The 17,794-nt window shown below is 35.3% G+C and overlaps 2 protein-coding genes across 3 annotated transcripts in view; one reads left to right on the top strand and one right to left on the bottom strand.

Annotated features, from left to right (window-relative positions):
• Positions 1 to 13,455, top strand: part of ergic3 (ERGIC and golgi 3) — a 29,502-nt gene extending 16,047 nt beyond the window's left edge. The window contains exons 9-14 of the mRNA XM_062996754.1: positions 346 to 377; positions 467 to 563; positions 4,488 to 4,552; positions 9,715 to 9,851; positions 10,406 to 10,461; positions 12,516 to 13,455. Coding sequence (XP_062852824.1) covers positions 346 to 377; positions 467 to 563; positions 4,488 to 4,552; positions 9,715 to 9,851; positions 10,406 to 10,461; positions 12,516 to 12,595 — 467 coding nt within the window. The 3' untranslated portion in view covers positions 12,596 to 13,455. The remainder of the gene's footprint in view (positions 1 to 345; positions 378 to 466; positions 564 to 4,487; positions 4,553 to 9,714; positions 9,852 to 10,405; positions 10,462 to 12,515) is intronic.
• Positions 2,245 to 4,052, bottom strand: romo1 (reactive oxygen species modulator 1). Of its 2 annotated transcripts, none has more exons than XM_062996752.1 (3): positions 3,923 to 4,052; positions 2,679 to 2,809; positions 2,245 to 2,470 (listed from the first exon to the last, which is right to left on the bottom strand). In XM_062996752.1, the coding sequence occupies exons 2-3, from the start codon at positions 2,807 to 2,809 to the stop codon at positions 2,362 to 2,364; spliced, it is 240 nt and encodes a 79-aa protein (XP_062852822.1). In that variant the 5' UTR covers positions 3,923 to 4,052; the 3' UTR covers positions 2,245 to 2,361. The 2 variants fall into 2 exon arrangements, with proteins under 2 accessions (XP_062852822.1, XP_062852823.1); XM_062996753.1 differs by lacking the exon at positions 3,923 to 4,052 and adding an exon at positions 3,678 to 3,749.
• Positions 13,456 to 17,794: the final 4,339 nt, after the last annotated feature.

Here is a 17,794-nt window from a genome sequence, read left to right as displayed (position 1 = left end):
CTTGCTTGTAACTACAGTTCCTTACCTGTTACCAATTCACCTGCTTTTTGTGGAATGCTTTGAAATAATGCAACTTATCATTTTATAAAGTGTCTTATTTTGGCTATCCCAACTTTGTGTTGCAGGTATCAAATTCAGAATTTGTTTGTATGTACAAAATACTATCAAGTTGGTCAGCATTAAAAGTCATTTATTTGTACTTGAGCCTGTTAAGTATTCAAAAGAATTACCAAATCACAAAATCTTGTTTGTTTTACATTTTACAAATTTTTCCAACTTTTCTGGAAATGTTTTGTTTTAACACTGTTAGGCAACAAATTCTTACCTTATTCTTTTCATTCACAGTTCATGATTTGCAGAGCTATGGTCTGGACAATGTAAGACTTTGTTTAAATTTTTTTTTCATCTTTATTTGTAAATTTACTGTATTCCTACTATTTGTCTTAACTAACTTTGTTATTCGTAGATCAACATGACCCATTTTATTAAACATCTTTCCTTTGGAAAAGACTATCCTGGAATCATAAACCCTCTAGATGGCACCAGCACTGCAGCGCCTCAAGGTAGGTTGCTAGTTAGTAGGTTGCTAGTTAGTAGGTTGCTAGTTAGTAAAGCTAAAAAACTAATTTAAATTTAACCTAATTGGCAACAAATATACTGTATGTGAACATTATGTATAAAATGTATATAGAATATACAGTATATACCATATAGAAGCACTTTAGTTCTACAATTACTGTAGTCCATCTGTTTCTCTGCATGCATTGTTAGCCCCCTTTCATGCTGTTCTTCAATGGTCAGGACCCCCACAGGACCACTACAGAGTAGATATTATGGTGGTGGATCATTCTCAGCACTGCAGTGACACTGAAATGGTTGTGGTGTGTTAGTGTGTGCTGTGCTGGTATGAGCGGATAAGACACAACAGCGCTGATGGAGTTTTTAAACACCTCACTGTCACTGCTGTACTGAGAATAGTCCAACAACCAAAAACATCCAGCCAACAGTGCCCTGTGACCACTGATGACGGTCTTGAAGATGTCCAACTCAAACAGCAGCAATACATTTATATTTTGGCATTTAGCAAATGCTTTTTCCAAAGCGACTTACAGTTCTGACAGTATACAATCTAAGCAATTGAGGGTTAAGGGCCTTGCTCAAAGACCCAACAATGGTAACCTGGCAGTGGTGGGGCTTAAACTGCCAACCTTTTGATTACAGGTCCAGTACCTTAACCACTAGGCTACATCTGCCCAATAGATGACTGATCGTCTCTGACTTTACATCTGCAAGGAAAACCAATTAGGTAAGAATGTCTAATAGAGTGGACAGTGAGTGGACACGGTATTTAAAAACTCCAGCAGCGTTGGAGCACAACACACACTAACACACCACCACCATGTCATTGTCACTGCAGTGCTGAGAATGATCCACCACCTAAATAATACCTGCTCTGTGGTGGTCCTGTGGGGGTCCTGACCATTGAAGAACAGGGTGAAAGCAGGCTAAAAAGGTATGTAGAGAAATAGATGGACTACAGTCAGTAATTGTAGAACTACAAAGTGCTTCTATATGGTAAGTGGAGCTGATAAAATGGACAGTGAGTGTGGAAACAAGGAGATGGTTTTAATGTTATGGCTGATCAGTGTATATACAGCATGGCTTTCTTGTGCAATGCCGTCTGTGGTCACACACATTCAACAGTAGTTGCCTGCTCTGCTGGCTTTGGCACTAAGTCACGACCCAGCTATACTTGCAAAGCATTTGTTGAATTCTCCTTTTGTACGAAGTCCTAGTACACTTTTTATACACGTTATTTGCATGGTTTTACACTTTTGTCAGTGTATGTGGGATTGGACAATATGGGCTAGCCTATATGGCCAGTACACAAGCTGCCCTTCCTATTTACCACTACTTAACTATATTTAATCTAAATGGCTGTATCAACATGTCTTGTCTGAGATTTAATGTTTTGTTTCAAATATGAACCATCCATAATTACATAATTTACAATTGACGTGTTTCATAACGGATTAGTAAAATACACTAATTTGTGTAGGAATATGTTGTAAACTGTATTTTTGTCAATTTAAATGGCTTTTAGTTAGTTCAAAAACCTTTCTACCTCCCAACTCTCCACAAGCAGATCTCTAGAAACTGGCAATGACTACTATTCTACAATTTAATATTTTGCCTATTAAATCAAACATGGCTTTTATAATCAACAGAGCATATAAAAGGGTCTTATGTGAATAATTAATAATAAGTTTTAATAACACAATTTAATTTATGAAGGTGGCATAGTGAATATACATATGAAATTTAGAATACAATAAAGAAAACTGAGCAGTCACAGTTGTTTTAGCAGCGAATTCCCATGCCAATAGCCATAAAGGTTCCAAATGTGCCGCCACTTTGCATCATGGTCTTGCCCACACCACTCATTAGCTCTCGACCTCTCATCCCGATTCTGAATAGAAACAACAATAATACTGGTATTCAGCATAAAAAAATCACAAAGGAGAAAGCTACAGCAGTTCTATTAAATTACAAAGTGACACGAGATAGATAATAGGTTAAAATAAAGTCTAGATGGGTAGATGTAGTACTACTAGACATATCCTGCATATTTAAAAACTTAACCAGCCTTTTCCATTTTTGAGTGACTGGCATCTTACCGTAGACAGGAGAAAGTTCCGAACATGGCACCGGCTGCCATTCCAACTGCAAAACCCATCATAAAGCCCATTTTGACCCTGTTGAAGCAGCTTGGTTGTGTCTCTCCATAGGGTCCTACAGCCACAGGCATCTACACAGTGAACAGACACAGACACATCCAGAATGTTTATATTTGGACAATCTTACTCGCTCTTTTGCTAGCTAAAGATTTAAAAAGCCAAACATACTACGTTAGCACTGTTTCCACAATGTTTTAATAAACTGAAGCCTAAGCTACCTGGCAAAGTAAAAAACGTATGTTATCTGACTTTGGTTGAATAGATGTCTGTATGTATTGATCAATCGTACAGTCACGGTAATCGTCTCCATGACCCAGAAAGTTGACATTTATCGTGATTTTTTTTTTTTTGTCAAATAAGTAAATTAAGGGCGCCCAGGTGGCGCAGTGGGATATCCCGCTAGCACACCAGCACCAAGTTTCTGAACACCTTGGTTCGAAACTCGGTGTTGCCACCGGTCGGCTGGGCACCATCTGCCGGGCATAACTGGCAGTGCCTGCAGCAGATACTAATTGGCCACCGTATCTGCAGGGTGCGGGCCAGACTATGTGTGGGGGGTTGGGTCTTCATACGCTGTGTAGGACGAGACGCCTGTGCAGAAAGCAGGGGTGAGAAGAGGAGGGCTGTACATGTGTCTGGAGAGGCATGTACAGCGACGTGCTCTCCTTGGATGCAATCTGGTATCTCTCAGCAGCAGAAGACAAAATTGAGTACACTACATCGGGAGGAAAATAGGGAGAAAATGCATTTAAAAAAAAAAAAAAAAGTAAATTAAACAACACTGCAAATAGTTTTTTTTCCTTGCTCTCTTTGCAATAATACAGTTTATACGAATCTACAGAGTCGACTCTGTATGCAAACCCACGCATTTTCTACACTTAATTTTGTTCGAAAACATAACAAAAAATAAGTAAACGTTTAATATGCAATTAAGATTACCGCAACAATCAGTCCAATTTCTGTTGTCGCACTGACGTGTAGCTACGTGAACTGAGCTACATGTATACTGGTAACAAAAATCTGATGTGTAACGTGAATTTGATGATCATACATGCGTTAGCAAGCCAATCGTACACAAGCTAGCGAGCATGTTAGCAAACGCAGTTTATATGCCCTTGAATAAGATCATCTAAATCCATTAAAGGTTATAAAATGCACATAACGACGTATCGAAGCTTCCATACCTTTTTCGGGTATTCAAACAACTGCTTTAAAGAAACGTCGTGGAATGGTTATAATACACGCAGTAAATATTCTCTGTATAAATACTTTAGCAAGACACCATTGCTTTACAGGAAACGAGTTCAAACACGAAGAAGTAAAAATAAAAAAAACCCGCCAGCGCCTTCTACAGGCAGAGCACGAACTGTAATCGCCTTTAAAATTTCCCCTAATCATCAAAGCATGATTTCTTTACCTGGATAGACTGAGTATTGGATGAACTTGTGGTCAGATTAATAATGACAGGTTATATAAAGATCTGGAGGCTCATATTAATAATCACATTGAAAAAGTGAGGCAAAAAAACACACAACAATAATCTGTTATAAATTTCCTAAAATTCATCTAAAACATTTTAGATGCATTTTTAGATTTGCCGATGTTTGTTATCATTTTATTTATTGTTAATTAATTGATATGTTTTTATTTACTGACACTACCACAGGATATTGCAAAGATGCAAAGGTTTTTACACATGATCCGTTTAGAGATACTTTAACTTTTGTTCTTTCTTGTTATTTTTTTTAGCATCAATGATGTACCAGTACTTCGTGAAAATTGTTCCAACTATTTACGTTAGAGGAGATGGGGAGGTATGTTTGCTAAAGTGAAGCTAAATAGCCAGCTTACATGAGAAGTTGCTGTTTGTCTGTTTTCTTAAACCATCAAAATTGCAACAGAAATCCTCATTAATGTGCATGGGGCAAAACACACTTATGTACACTTCCCTAGCACACTAAAAGTGGATTTGGCATTGGCATATACGTATATATGTATATATATATATATACTGTATATGTATATATATATATATATATATACAGTGTATCACAAAAGTGAGTACACCCCTCACATTTCTGCAAATATTTCATTATATCTTTTCATGGGACAACACTATAGACATGAAACTTGGATATAACTTAGAGTAGTCAGTGTACAGCTTGTATAGCAGTGTAGATTTACTGTCTTCTGAAAATAACTCAACACACAGCCATTAATGTCTAAATAGCTGGCTACATAAGTGAGTACACCCCACAGTGAACATGTCCAAATTGTGCCCAAATGTGTCGTTGTCCCTCCCTGGTGTCATGTGTCAAGGTCCCAGGTGTAAATGGGGAGCAGGGCTGTTAAATTTGGTGTTTTGGGTACAATTTTCTCATACTGGCCACTGCATATTCAACATGGCACCTCAAGGCAAAGAACTCTCTGAGGATGTGAGAAATAGAATTGTTGCTCTCCACAAAGATGATATATATGATATAATAAAATATTTGCAGAAATGTGAGGGGTGTACTCACTTTTGTGATACACTGTATATGTATATATATATATATATATATATATATATATATATATATATATATATATATATATATATACAGTATATATATATTTATTTATTTACTGAAACCATTACTGCTTGTTTTGATCCAGATTTTCTGTCATACCGATTAACTGAAAAGTAACATAATACAGTATTTATGTGTGATTAGTAAATTATGGTTTAATTGATATAATTCAATAATGTACCTAAAATTGAACATTATAATACTGTAAGTTACTACTTCTGGTAGTTTTAACTATGTAAATAATCTAAATGACTATAATAAATAATAATGATCAGAAGGTTGCTTCTGCCATATTGCCACTGATGGATGTCATAAATTAAAAATTAACTATCAGTTTCAAATCTGACAGTGGTCAGATTATATATATACAGTGTATCACAAAAGTGAGTACACCCCTCACATTTCTGCAAATATTTTATTATATATTTTCATGGGACAACACTATAGAACTAAAACTTGGATATAACTTAGAGTAGTCAGTGTACAACTTGTATAGCAGTGTAGATTTACTGTCTTCTGAAAATAACTCAACACACAGCCATTAATGTCTAAATAGCTGGCAACATAAGTGAGTACACCCCACAGTGAACATGTCCAAATTGTGCCCAAAGTGTCAATATTTTGTGTGACCACCATTATTATCCAGCACTGCCTTAACCCTCCTGGGCATGGAATTCACCAGAGCTGCACAGGTTGCTACTGGAATCCTCTTCCACTCCTCCATGATGACATCACGGAGCTGGTGGATGTTAGACACCTTGAACTCCTCCACCTTCCACTTGAGGATGCGCCACAGGTGCTCAATTGGGTTTAGTCCATCACCTTTACCTTCAGCTTCCTCAGCAAGGCAGTTGTCATCTTGGAGTTTGTGTTTGGGGTCGTTATCCTGTTGGAAAACTGCCATGAGGCCCAGTTTTCGAAGGGAGAGGATCATGCTCTGTTTCAGAATGTCACAGTACATGTTGGAATTCATGTTTCCCTCAATGAACTGCAGCTCCCCAGTGCCAGCAACACTCATGCAGCCCAAGACCATGATGCTACCACCACCATGCTTGTCTGTAGGCAAGATACAGTTGTCTTGGTACTTCTCACCAGTGCGCCGCCACACATGCTGGACACCATCTGAGCCAAACAAGTTTATCTTGGTCTCGTCAGACCACAGGGCATTCCAGTAATCCATGTTCTTGGACTGCTTGTCTTCAGCAAACTGTTTGCGGGCTTTCTTGTGCGTCAGCTTCCTTCTGGGATGACGACCATGCAGACCGAGTTGATGCAGTGTGCGGCGTATGGTCTGAGCACTGACAGGCTGACCTCCCACGTCTTCAACCTCTGCAGCAATGCTGGCAGCACTCATGTGTCTATTTTTTAAAGCCAACCTCTGGATATGACGCCGAACACGTGGACTCAACTTCTTTGGTCGACCCTGGCGAAGCCTGTTCCGAGTGGAACCTGTCCTGGAAAACCGCTGTATGACCTTGGCCACCATGCTGTAGCTCAGTTTCAGGGTGTTAGCAATCTTCTTATAGCCCAGGCCATCTTTGTGGAGAGCAACAATTCTATTTCTCACATCCTCAGAGAGTTATTTGCCATGAGGTGCCATGTTGAATATCCAGTGGCCAGTATGAGAGAATTGTACCCAAAACACCAAATTTAACAGCCCTGCTCCCCATTTACACCTGGGACCTTGACACATGTCACCAGGGAGGGACAACGACACATTTGGGCACAATTTGGACATGTTCACTGTGGGGTGTACTCACTTATGTTGCCAGCTATTTAGACATTAATGGCTGTGTGTTGAGTTATTTTGAGAAGACAGTAAATCTACACTGCTATACAAGCTGTACACGGACTACTCTAAGTTATATCCAAGTTTCATGTCTATAGTGTTGTCCCATGAAAATATATAATGAAATATTTGCAGAAATGTGAGGGGTGTACTCACTTTTGTGATACACTGTATAAAAAAAAAAACAGTGGTTGTATTATAAAAAAAAAAAAAACTGTGGTTGGATTATAAAAAAAAAAAAAAAACAGTGGTCGGATTGTAAAAAAAAAACCCCCAAAAAAACAGTGGTCGGATTGTAAAAAAAAACCCCCCAAAAAAACAGTGGTCGGATTATATAAGAAAATAATTTTAGATTTGCAGCGTAAATCCTGGGCTTGTCGTTGCTCTTAAGCCAATATTTCAGCAACTTAATGTAGTTTATGCACTGACTGAAATGCTACCAATGAAGTAAGGATGACATCCTTTATATTCTTTGTTATGCAAAGTGAACAGAAGTATACAAATTATACACAATAATACACAAACCATTTCTGTAATGTCTTCAAAAGGCTTTTTAGCATTTAATTTTGTAGATTGCTAGTTTGGATGAAACAGAGACAAAGTATGTTAAAGCTATTTTACTGCACTATATATAGTGTTTGTGTTTTTAAAGAGATGCTGCCATCAAGGCAATGTCTTTTTTTATTAAGTTTATTTTAGCAAGACAATGCCAGGTCTCTTTATGCATGCACTACAACAGTGTGGCTTCATAGACACAGAGTATGAATGCTTGACTGGCCTACTTGCAGTCCAAATCTGTTTCATTTTATAAATATTTGAGTGCATCATGAAGTGGAGAATCAGGCAATGGTGACCATGGACTCAAGCAAGAATCCTTAGTTTCCTAACAATTACAAAGTGTAATTAATAGGACAGGTGATGTACCACAGTATAAAAAGGTTATTTTAACTAACCAGATTGCATGGTTGTACGGAAGTGTATTGCTGCCACACAGATAAAAAAAAAAAGCCGTCAGTATGTCGTTATAACGAGAAAAGGATGTCATTATAACGAGAAAAGATGTCGTTATAACGAGAAAGGATGTCGTTAAAACGAGAAAAGAATGTCGTTATAACGAGAAAATGATGTCGTTCAAACGAGAAAAGGATGTCGTTATAACGAGAAAAGTTCATTACCTTAAATGCTGCATTGCTGACGGAAGCGTATCTGCTGATGGAGAGACAGTTTGCACACATGCAGGATGCTGTAGTTTGTGTAACCTTGCAGCTTGCCGTGCAGATCAAGATTCTCCTTTAGGAGCAACAATGTCTAAACTTTAGACAAGTTTAATATTCAACATTTTTCAGCATTCAGCATTCCGATCTAAATAAGTGTTTCAAAAAACACATAAGACCTTCTTATTTTATGATTTCTTACACGAATAAAAATAGTCAACATACTACAAAAACAATTTTATGTTAATTTTAAGATTACGTCTATTTATCTAAAGAAAGGTTATAATGAAACCGTTTATCAAGCGCCCACTTCGTCTAACGAGTTAGGGACCGTCATAAAACTAACGGTGAAACGTAGGAGACATTAACTCTGCACTTATCCAGACAAATAAATCCATTTAAATGTTGTATAATTTGATGAATTAATGTCAAACAATTTTTACACAAACACATCAATGTTTCTCACCTACTACACAAACCTTATTTTTAATAATAACATAGTATTTATTTTACATTACATTTAAATAAAGATCAATAAATCTGTAATAAATTTATATTTCAAATATACAAATTATATTTTCAAAAATACAAATCATACAAGATTTAAATGGATTTATTTGTCTGGATAAGTGCAGAGTAAATGTCTCCTACGTTTCACCGTTAGTTTTATGACGGTCCATAACTCGTTAGACGAAGTGGGCGCTTGATAAACGGTTTCATTATAACCTTTCTTTAGATAAAAAGACGTAATCTTAAAATTAACATAAAATTGTTTTTGTAGTATGTTGACTTTTTATTCGTGTAAGAAATCATAAAATAAGTGGGTCTTAAATGTTTTTTCAACCACTTATTTAGATCAGAATGCCGAATGTCAGACAAATGTTGAATATTAAACTAAGTTTAGACATTGTTGCTCCTAAAGGAGAATCTTGATCGGCTCAACAAGCTGCAAGGTTACACAAGCTACAGCATCATGCATGTGTGCAAGCTGTCTCTCCATCAGCAGATACGCTTCCATCAGCTATGCAGCATTTAAGGTAATGAACTTTTCTCGTTATAACGACATCCTTTTCTCATTTTAACGTCATAATTTTCTCGTTATAAAGACATACTTTCTCGTTATAACGACATCCTTTCTCGTTATAACGACATACTTTCTCGTTTTAATGACATACTTTCTCGTTATAAAGACATCCTTTTCTCGTTATAACGACATACTGACGGCTTTTTTTTATCTGTGTGGCAGCAATACGCTTCCGAATGGTTGGAACTCCCTCTTGTAAAAAAAAAAAAAAAAAAAAGTATTACTTCTAAAATAATACATAACTAAAATAAAGAAATTATGACTAAGTAGGCATTCGGTGATCCTGTTCTCAGTCAAGCCTGTTTTTTTTTTTTTTCAGGTGGTTAAAACAAACCAATTCTCAGTAACCAGACATGAAAAAATAGCCAATGGGCTTATTGGAGATCAGGGGCTGCCTGGTGTGTTTGTGCTGTACGAGCTGTCACCTATGATGGTTAAATTCACCGAGAAACAGCGGTATGTTTCCACTGCACTTACACTGTGCCTAAACCATGACTTTTGTAACACCTTTTCTTAATGCTTCTGATGAATTTGACTGATACTTTCTGTTACTAAGTTAAATTTACTATTTAATTTTTAATATAATTTTGTAAATGATTTTTGATTTTTTTGCTGATGTTTTTATGAGTGGGTGAGGCACATCAACATTAACAGCATTCACGGGACCTTATTTGTTCTTCCTGCTCATCTCTTGCATCTTTGATCATTTAGTTTTTTTTTATGTTTCTGCATGTTTTTTCTGGGTATAACTTTTTTCTCTGACCTCTCAAATGCATGCAGAAGGTGGATTGGCTACTCTTAAATTGCTCCATGGGGTAGGTGAGTGAGTGTATGATGCCCTTTTTGATGCAATATCTATGATGGATTTCTTTCTTGTGCTCACTGTTTCTGGATGGCACTGGATCCTTCTCAATCTAAACCAGGATGAAGCAGTTAGTAAAAATGATTTAAAGAATAAATCAAATTTAAATAAGAAATTAATTTAATCATATGGTCACTCTTTTTTTCAGGTCATTTACTCATTTTCTAACAGGGGTGTGTGCCATCATAGGTGGTGTTTTCACAGGTGAGTTGTTTAGCTTACTATATCTAAATTATAAAAACATAAAGCAAAGTGCTTTATACATTAAGTAAGACTTGAATATTTTGAAACTAATACTAATGTTAGACTAGTCAAAAATAGGATTGTTTAAATTTAAGTTTTGTTGGAAAATTAAAGCAGGCATTGAGTTTAACTAAAATAGATTCAAAGTGTGTTTATAAGATACATTAAATTTAAATAATAAAATAACTTTAATTACCAGAATTTTTAAAATACTGCAGAGCTATATTCTGCTTCAAATGAAGTGTTGAATTGAATTATGTAGTATTTTAGAGTATCAATACAAATATGTAAATATAATATTTCTGCTTAAAAAAAAAAACTTGCTTTTTGTCTGTATGACCTAAAGTTGGTTTACAACATGATTAAATTATTGAGAACCCAATAATTACCTCAATTTTGCTTTTATACACATCACCATAATACTGAGGGGGTCTTTTTCAAACTGTAAAATGTGATAAATGTGACCCATTTATGTACACTGTTTTTTAATGAAAAAACGGTACTTAATGATAGTTATTTCACCAGTTCATATATTTCATTTTTATTACTTTTGCTGACCAAGATAGAAATCTGGTTTAACATGCTCTAAAAGTCATGAATATAATGGTACTAGTAAACAACTAGTAGGTATTGAGCATTTTGGTGCTTATTTTATTAATTGATAACAGCAAAAGTGCTGCACTGAATATGTAAATATAGCTGTGTAAAACCTGATCTGCTTGATTGAAAAAATGTTTTGGCTGACGGACTTTATTAATGATAATTAGAAATGTATCCATATTTCTGTTAGAAAAGCTGTATATATGTAATGTAAAGGTAAAGTAATGTATTTAATCTTCAGAATGCTGGTCATGGCTGTTTGTTAAATTGGCTTTGCTATAATTTTAGAATTGCCATTATTGTTAACTCGTAGCTTTGATGACTAGCTCACTCATTGGCTATTAACTGCTGTGGAAATCTGATTCTGTTTTTAATACTTTGATTATGTGGCTCGGTGAGTAGCACTCTTGTCACACAGCAAGAAGGTCCTGGGTTTGATTTCCATACATTAGTCCATAAAATAGTTATACGAATGAGTGCTTTTCACTGGTAATGCAGTGAATGTGTAGCAACACACAGTGCTTCTGTGTGTGACGCCGCACACTCGCAGCACTGTAATGCCTCATAAAACACATCACAGCTGAATCAATATAAGGGTTGTTATTAATTTCCCAATAGTTTCTTCATGATGTAACCCATCTAAATGCAAATATTCTTGGAGTATATCATGCAGACTAGAAGTAAGTTTCATGATCAGTTATGTAGAGGTTAAATAGTTGGCAGTATTAACAAAATATTCTACTACTCTAAAATATAACATCATTCATTTTTTTTGCTCATTTGGTGTAGCATTCAACTGATCAAGACAAATGTTTTTGTTGAGCTAGATTTTGAATTATCTTTATATTTCAACTTGCTACTGTAGATCTGGTTATTGTAGCCTAAAATCTTTTAATCTTTGTTTTTTATCTGACCACAAAACTGTCATCAATAAGGTTTTGTTTTAGTACATCAGCAAATTAGTCAGGTTAGTCAGGTTTAACTAACATACTGGAAGACAGTTTGGGTCCCCTATTTAAATATATATAGAGGAGAATTATTCAGTGGTTACCAAAGTCTGAGCAGCAGACGACTTGTATAGGCAAAACTTTTAATTGCAAAATTATCATTTGTTCCCAAACAATTAAAAAGTGTATAAAATAGAAAACACTGATTTAATGCAGTGGTAATAATGCCAGTACCCCATACCCCAGTACCCCAACATTTTTGAGTGTGTTGCAGGCATTAAATTCTAATTCTAAGTTATAGTTTTTTGTGGCATTTTTTTATTGAATTTTACAATATGTCCATCATAAGACTGCCTTTTGAATGCCCACAAATGTATGTAAAGTTTTGGTATGGTTACTTAGAGTAAAATTTTCTATTTACAGTTATTAAAATGTATGTTTATTATTTTCTTTTGTTTTTCTTTGTAGTTGCTGGACTCATTGATTCTCTAATATACCACTCAGCAAAAGTCATACAGAAGAAGATTGAGTTAGGAAAAGCTTCCTAACGACATCTCTGTAATCGCACAGACACTTTTGTTTATTACAGTCTTGAAGACACCTCTGTTTGTTGTGAGGAAAGACACCCAGCTGTTTGTGGCCACAGATCAGCTTTGATTTTTGACCTCTCTATCAGATACTTACAGCTAGCCTGGGCTTTGACAGTTTTGAAACCAGCAAACGGATTTTCCTAAGGATTTGGACTTATGTATCTTTTACTTTAGATGGTAAGACTCCCTTTCATATAAAAAAAAACAAAAAAAACCTGTTTTGAATTTTGACAGGCAAAAGTCCTTAATTACCCTTGCCCAGTCTGACCACTTTTCTTCTTACTAAAACATTTGTTTATTCAGTCATTAATTCATTCATTTATTTATTCATGTCTGTTTTACCACCACTTTATCCTGGTCAGGGTTGCAGTTCTTTGATTTATTGAGTGAAAGGCAGGAAAAACCACTGACAGGTTGCCAGTCTATTACAGGGCATCTATTAAAACATTGTAGCCTCTGTTAGCCAGATTTGGTGTGTTGAGAACAGAAATATAACAGTAATGTGAACTGATCTAAACTGACATCTGTTTTGAACAATGTTTTTGTCTTTTTTTAAGTCAATCTCTGTTCCTAAGTTTAATCTAGAGCTCCTGATAGGTGCTCAAATTTTCTGTTCCTCTTGGAATTCAGCAATTTTGTGATGGTGATTGAATTTAGAACTCTAAAATCAATTTCAGTTTCAAAACCATGATCAATTGCTTTACAACCAAATCAGTTTATTAATTAGTTAAATTAGTAATTACATAAAAGTAGCTTTTAAAAATAAATGGTGAAATATTCATTGTAATTCAGTATTGTTGTGACTATGCCCCTCATGATTAGTGACTCAGATGTCCATATTAAGTCATGTGTTGTCACTTGAAAGAAAAAAAATCAAATCTTTTTTAAGTATTACTTTGTTTATTGTGTCTGCTTACTTTTATTAATAGCTTCAAACATTTGTGTCCCATTGTCATGCATGCTGGTCAAGTTTTGCTAAAAAGTCTACAGTTAAGTTGACTAATAAGTTTAGACCTTCATGAACTCAGCTACTAAAATTTAATAAAAAAGTTAATAAAAGTATTGCAGGTATGACGGTTGCCCTAGAAGGATTTTCAAGGTAAAGTCACTGAAGTAATTTAAAAAATAATATTGTAATACATTAATTATTACATTTATATTCACAAAACTTAAATCTGTAACAGATTCAGCTGTATTACTAAATTTCTAAAGTTCTAAAAGTACATAATTTTCCTTGGTGTCTGTGAATAAATAAAGAAGGGTACTATTTGTACTATATTAAAGTCTTTAATAGCCAAGAATTTACATATTTGTTAAATATGTTGTCCTATAATTTAGTTTTTTGTTTTTTTATTTATCTAATTATTTCTGCATAATGGTTTTTATGGAAATACAGTTTATTTTTGCACTCTTTAGAATATGTAACTTGTTAAGTTGGTTTTATTTTATCCAGCAGTACATAAAGCAACTTAACAATGTGTCCGGCCTTGTGTTAAATGTGTTGATTCACAATATCTGAATTCTTGGCTGTTTAAGGGCTTCCATGGCACTATGGATGAAACTGACTACTTTTCTGTCTACTTCAGAGGCACATTTTGATTTTCAGTGGAAAGTACATTTTAAAAGACACATTTTAGTTTTTTAAGGACACAAAGTAAAGTAAGTGCAGCATGCACAGGTATATGATCTTACTAAAATCAGGTGCTGGGTTTGTAAGTGTACTCAAATTTTAGAAAAATTGGGAGGTTTTGTAAAATGCAATAAAAAGAAAAAAACTGGCATTTGAATCTTTATTTAAATGACAAAAGTAGAAAGAAAAGACTTCCAATGTTTTTACTGATCAGCTTTATTGTACTTTGTAAATATAAACAAATTTTAATGATGCTTGCAACACATTTAAAACATGTTGGGGCAGAGACATGTTAACCTGTGTTCCATCAGCTTTTCTATTAACAAGACTTTCTAATGGTTTGGGAACTGAGGACACTAATGCCAAGTTCACACTACACAACTTTCCAAGTCGTCAAGTCGCTGTACAGTTCACACTACACAACTGGATCTCTTGTAATCGGGAGTCTTTCAATTCAGTGTGGCTTTCACACTACACGACTGATCGGCAGTAGGGGGTTTCACACCACATGATTTATCACCAACTGGAATCGCAGGTGATCTTCTCTGATCTCCAAAACTACGTTTTGTCATGAAAACAAACGCGAGAACTGACGAAAGGTTTAATGATACCAAAATGCACATCAACAAGTAGCGAACGATCAAAGTTTGTGCGCTGATGTGCAGTGTAAAATCAAGTAGGAAAATAGGAACAGCATGGATTGTTCTATAGCGAGTTGGAGGTTAATACATTTTTTGCAATGCAACATTGGTGTTATGTTTTGTAGAGAACGATAAGGTCAGAAATACTGTAAAACTTGTGTGTATGCTGATGTATTCTGATATAAACTATATTATGCCCCTGCATTTCCCCTCACCCCGTATCTTGCATTCTCATTGGCTGTTCGACATAGCACTCATTACCAGTTGGGCAACTCAGATCCAGATATTTGACAAGCTAGATATCTCTCTTCGGTCGCCGAGCACTCGGATGGAGTTGTCGAGTAGTTCACACATAGCGACTGAGAGCCGAGTTTCGATCGCCGAGCGAACACCGAGTTGCTCCCGAGCCGGCAAATCTAGCGCCGACCAGTCAGCGAGCAAAAATCGTGTAGTGTGAACTAGGCATAATTGTTGCAGGTTTGCAAGTGTTTTTTGTTTTTGTTTGTTATTGCTTGATACAAGATTTCAGCCGCTCAACAGTCTTTGATCGCAGTTATCTGATTGTTAGCCATTGTCCTCTTCATGGTGTCCATTCCAATACACACCTTGTGTCAACAAAGCCACATTGTTGTACCACATGAAGGATGAGACCTGGCATTGTCTTGCTAAAATAAACATGGACTTCCCAGGAAAAGACGTCACCTTGATGGCAACGTGTCTCTCTAAAATCCCAGTATATGTCACAATGTCAATGAAACCTTCACATGTGTGCAAATCACCCATGCTGTGGCCACTGATGCACCCCAATAAGATGACAGATGTTGGCTTTTGCACTTTTCAATGATAACAGTCTATATGATCAGAGAACTTGATGTCCATTTTTCCTGAAAACAAGCTGAAACATGGACTCATCTGACCACATCACACATTTGAGCTCAGGCCCAGAGAACTCAGCAGCATTTTTGTATTAAATTGATGTACAGTGTTCTCCTTATGCAACAGAGTTTCAGATTGCATTTCTTGATGTGGCGGCAGGCTGTGTTAAGTGTGTTACAGTGTTACTCCTAAACTCAAAGCTTGCAAAGACTGAGCCTTTAATGGATTCTCCTTTCATACCATGATTCCCTCTCCTGTTAACCTGCTTATTTTGGAATGTTTTACGATTGTATAATTATATAAACTTTTTACTTGTATTAATAAATGTTACATTTATTTATATTTACAGTGGGGGTGATCAGTGCAAACATTGGAAAACATCCCAACTTTCCTTAAAATAGGGTTTGTATGTACAGTGCTGTGAAAGGCATTGTCCCCAATTTCCACTACTTTTGCAATTTATCACACTAAATTGTTTTAGATTCTTAAACAAAATCTGATAAAACACAATAAAAACATGATGAGAAACAAACCAATTGTTTAATGATTATTTCATTTAGAAATAAAGGTTATGCAACTCCTGTTTTCACATTTACATTAGTAGCGTAATTGCTCTATTTAACATGAGATGTTTTGTAAATTTTAATTTTACTTTAATTTAGCCATATAAAAGTGTTATTGAAAATGTAATTGCCTGTTTAAGATCCTGCTACAGCATCTCACTGGGGTTCAAGTGGGGACTTCTTTCTTTGAGCAATTCAGAGGTGAACTTGCTGTTGTGGTTCGAATCTTTGCATAACTTAATTGACATTGCCCTTAGATAATGAACTGATGCCCTAACATTTTTTTATAGAGAGCTAAAGGCTTTGGGTTTAAATAACTTGTTTTTGTCTTGATCTTTCTCCTTGTTAACAGTGGTAATTGCTTTGCCACTTTCATTCAGTCTCTTTCTGATGTTAAAACTGACCGTATCTGAAGTAGGCCAAATCAGGCCTTTGCTTTTGAAGAAATTTTGGTAGGCTGGCCACTTCTGGGAAAATCTGATTTGTTTTTTTTTCCATTTGGAGATAATGGCTGTCACTGTAGTTCACTGGAGTCCTAGAGCCTTTAGAATGGCGTTGTATTGTTTTCCACTCTAATACAGATAAGAATGACTTCTTATCTTTTCTAGGTTCTCTTTTGATCATGGCATAAAGTATATTTTAGCTGCTTTCCATTGCTTGAATTACAACATTCTGACATTTACTGTGAATTATTTTTTGCAGTATAAACCCAAGATATTTCATGTTTTGTCTGGTCAACCACAAAAACATGAAATATCTTGAGACCATACAGTTTGCAAAAGTTTTTTTTTGTTTAATTTATTTAATTTGTATTGTCCATACTGTCCAAACTTTTTCTGATTTGGGGTTTTATATTATTTTTACATTTATATTTATGTTTTTATGTAAGTGGTCTAATGTAAGTTTAATATTAATTTAGTTTGTACATCTGAGACAAAGAAAAAAAAGAAAATCTTAACAAATTCATTTTCATGACAGTGTATGTACATTTTCTGTAAAATAAATTGGTCAGGGTGATGTTATACTGTGAATTGTCTGTATTTGTCTTGCTTTTTTATATCATGTTTATTTATTCAGTAAATAAAACTTCAGACTTAAATCTACCAAAATTTTTATTTTTATTTTTATTTTTATTATAATTAAACTTATGCAGACCCCCCTCCTAAATACTGACTTTGGATGTTTTAGACACACTCATTGCTAACAGGTGTATAACATCAATTATTTAAAATAAATTATATCCTTAATTATATCCTAGCATCAAAGGTTTGGGGAACACGGTTTCCTGTTTTCTGTTTAATTATGACTGTACCCCTCATTAAACATTTACCTTAAAGCATTTAACTCCCTAAAATAAACTGCAAATGAATTGTGAAGTATTTACAAAACAAAAGTAACGAGTAACTCAAGTGTGAGTCAACTCTGTTTTTCACATTGCTGGTAAAAT

The sequence above is a fragment of the Trichomycterus rosablanca genome, chromosome 6 (assembly GCF_030014385.1).
Source record: "Trichomycterus rosablanca isolate fTriRos1 chromosome 6, fTriRos1.hap1, whole genome shotgun sequence".
NCBI lineage: Eukaryota > Metazoa > Chordata > Actinopteri > Siluriformes > Trichomycteridae > Trichomycterus > Trichomycterus rosablanca.
This window is presented reverse-complemented; position numbering and strand designations above follow the sequence as displayed.

Coding starts and splice junctions, on each gene's coding strand:
- romo1 (XM_062996752.1), bottom strand. CDS start 2,809: ATGCCTGTGGCTGTAGGACCCTATGGAGAGACACAACCAAGCTGCTTC. Junction 2,471..2,678: donor GGAACTTTCTCCTGTCTACG/GTAAGATGCCAG, acceptor GTTTCTATTCAG/AATCGGGATGAGAGGTCGAG.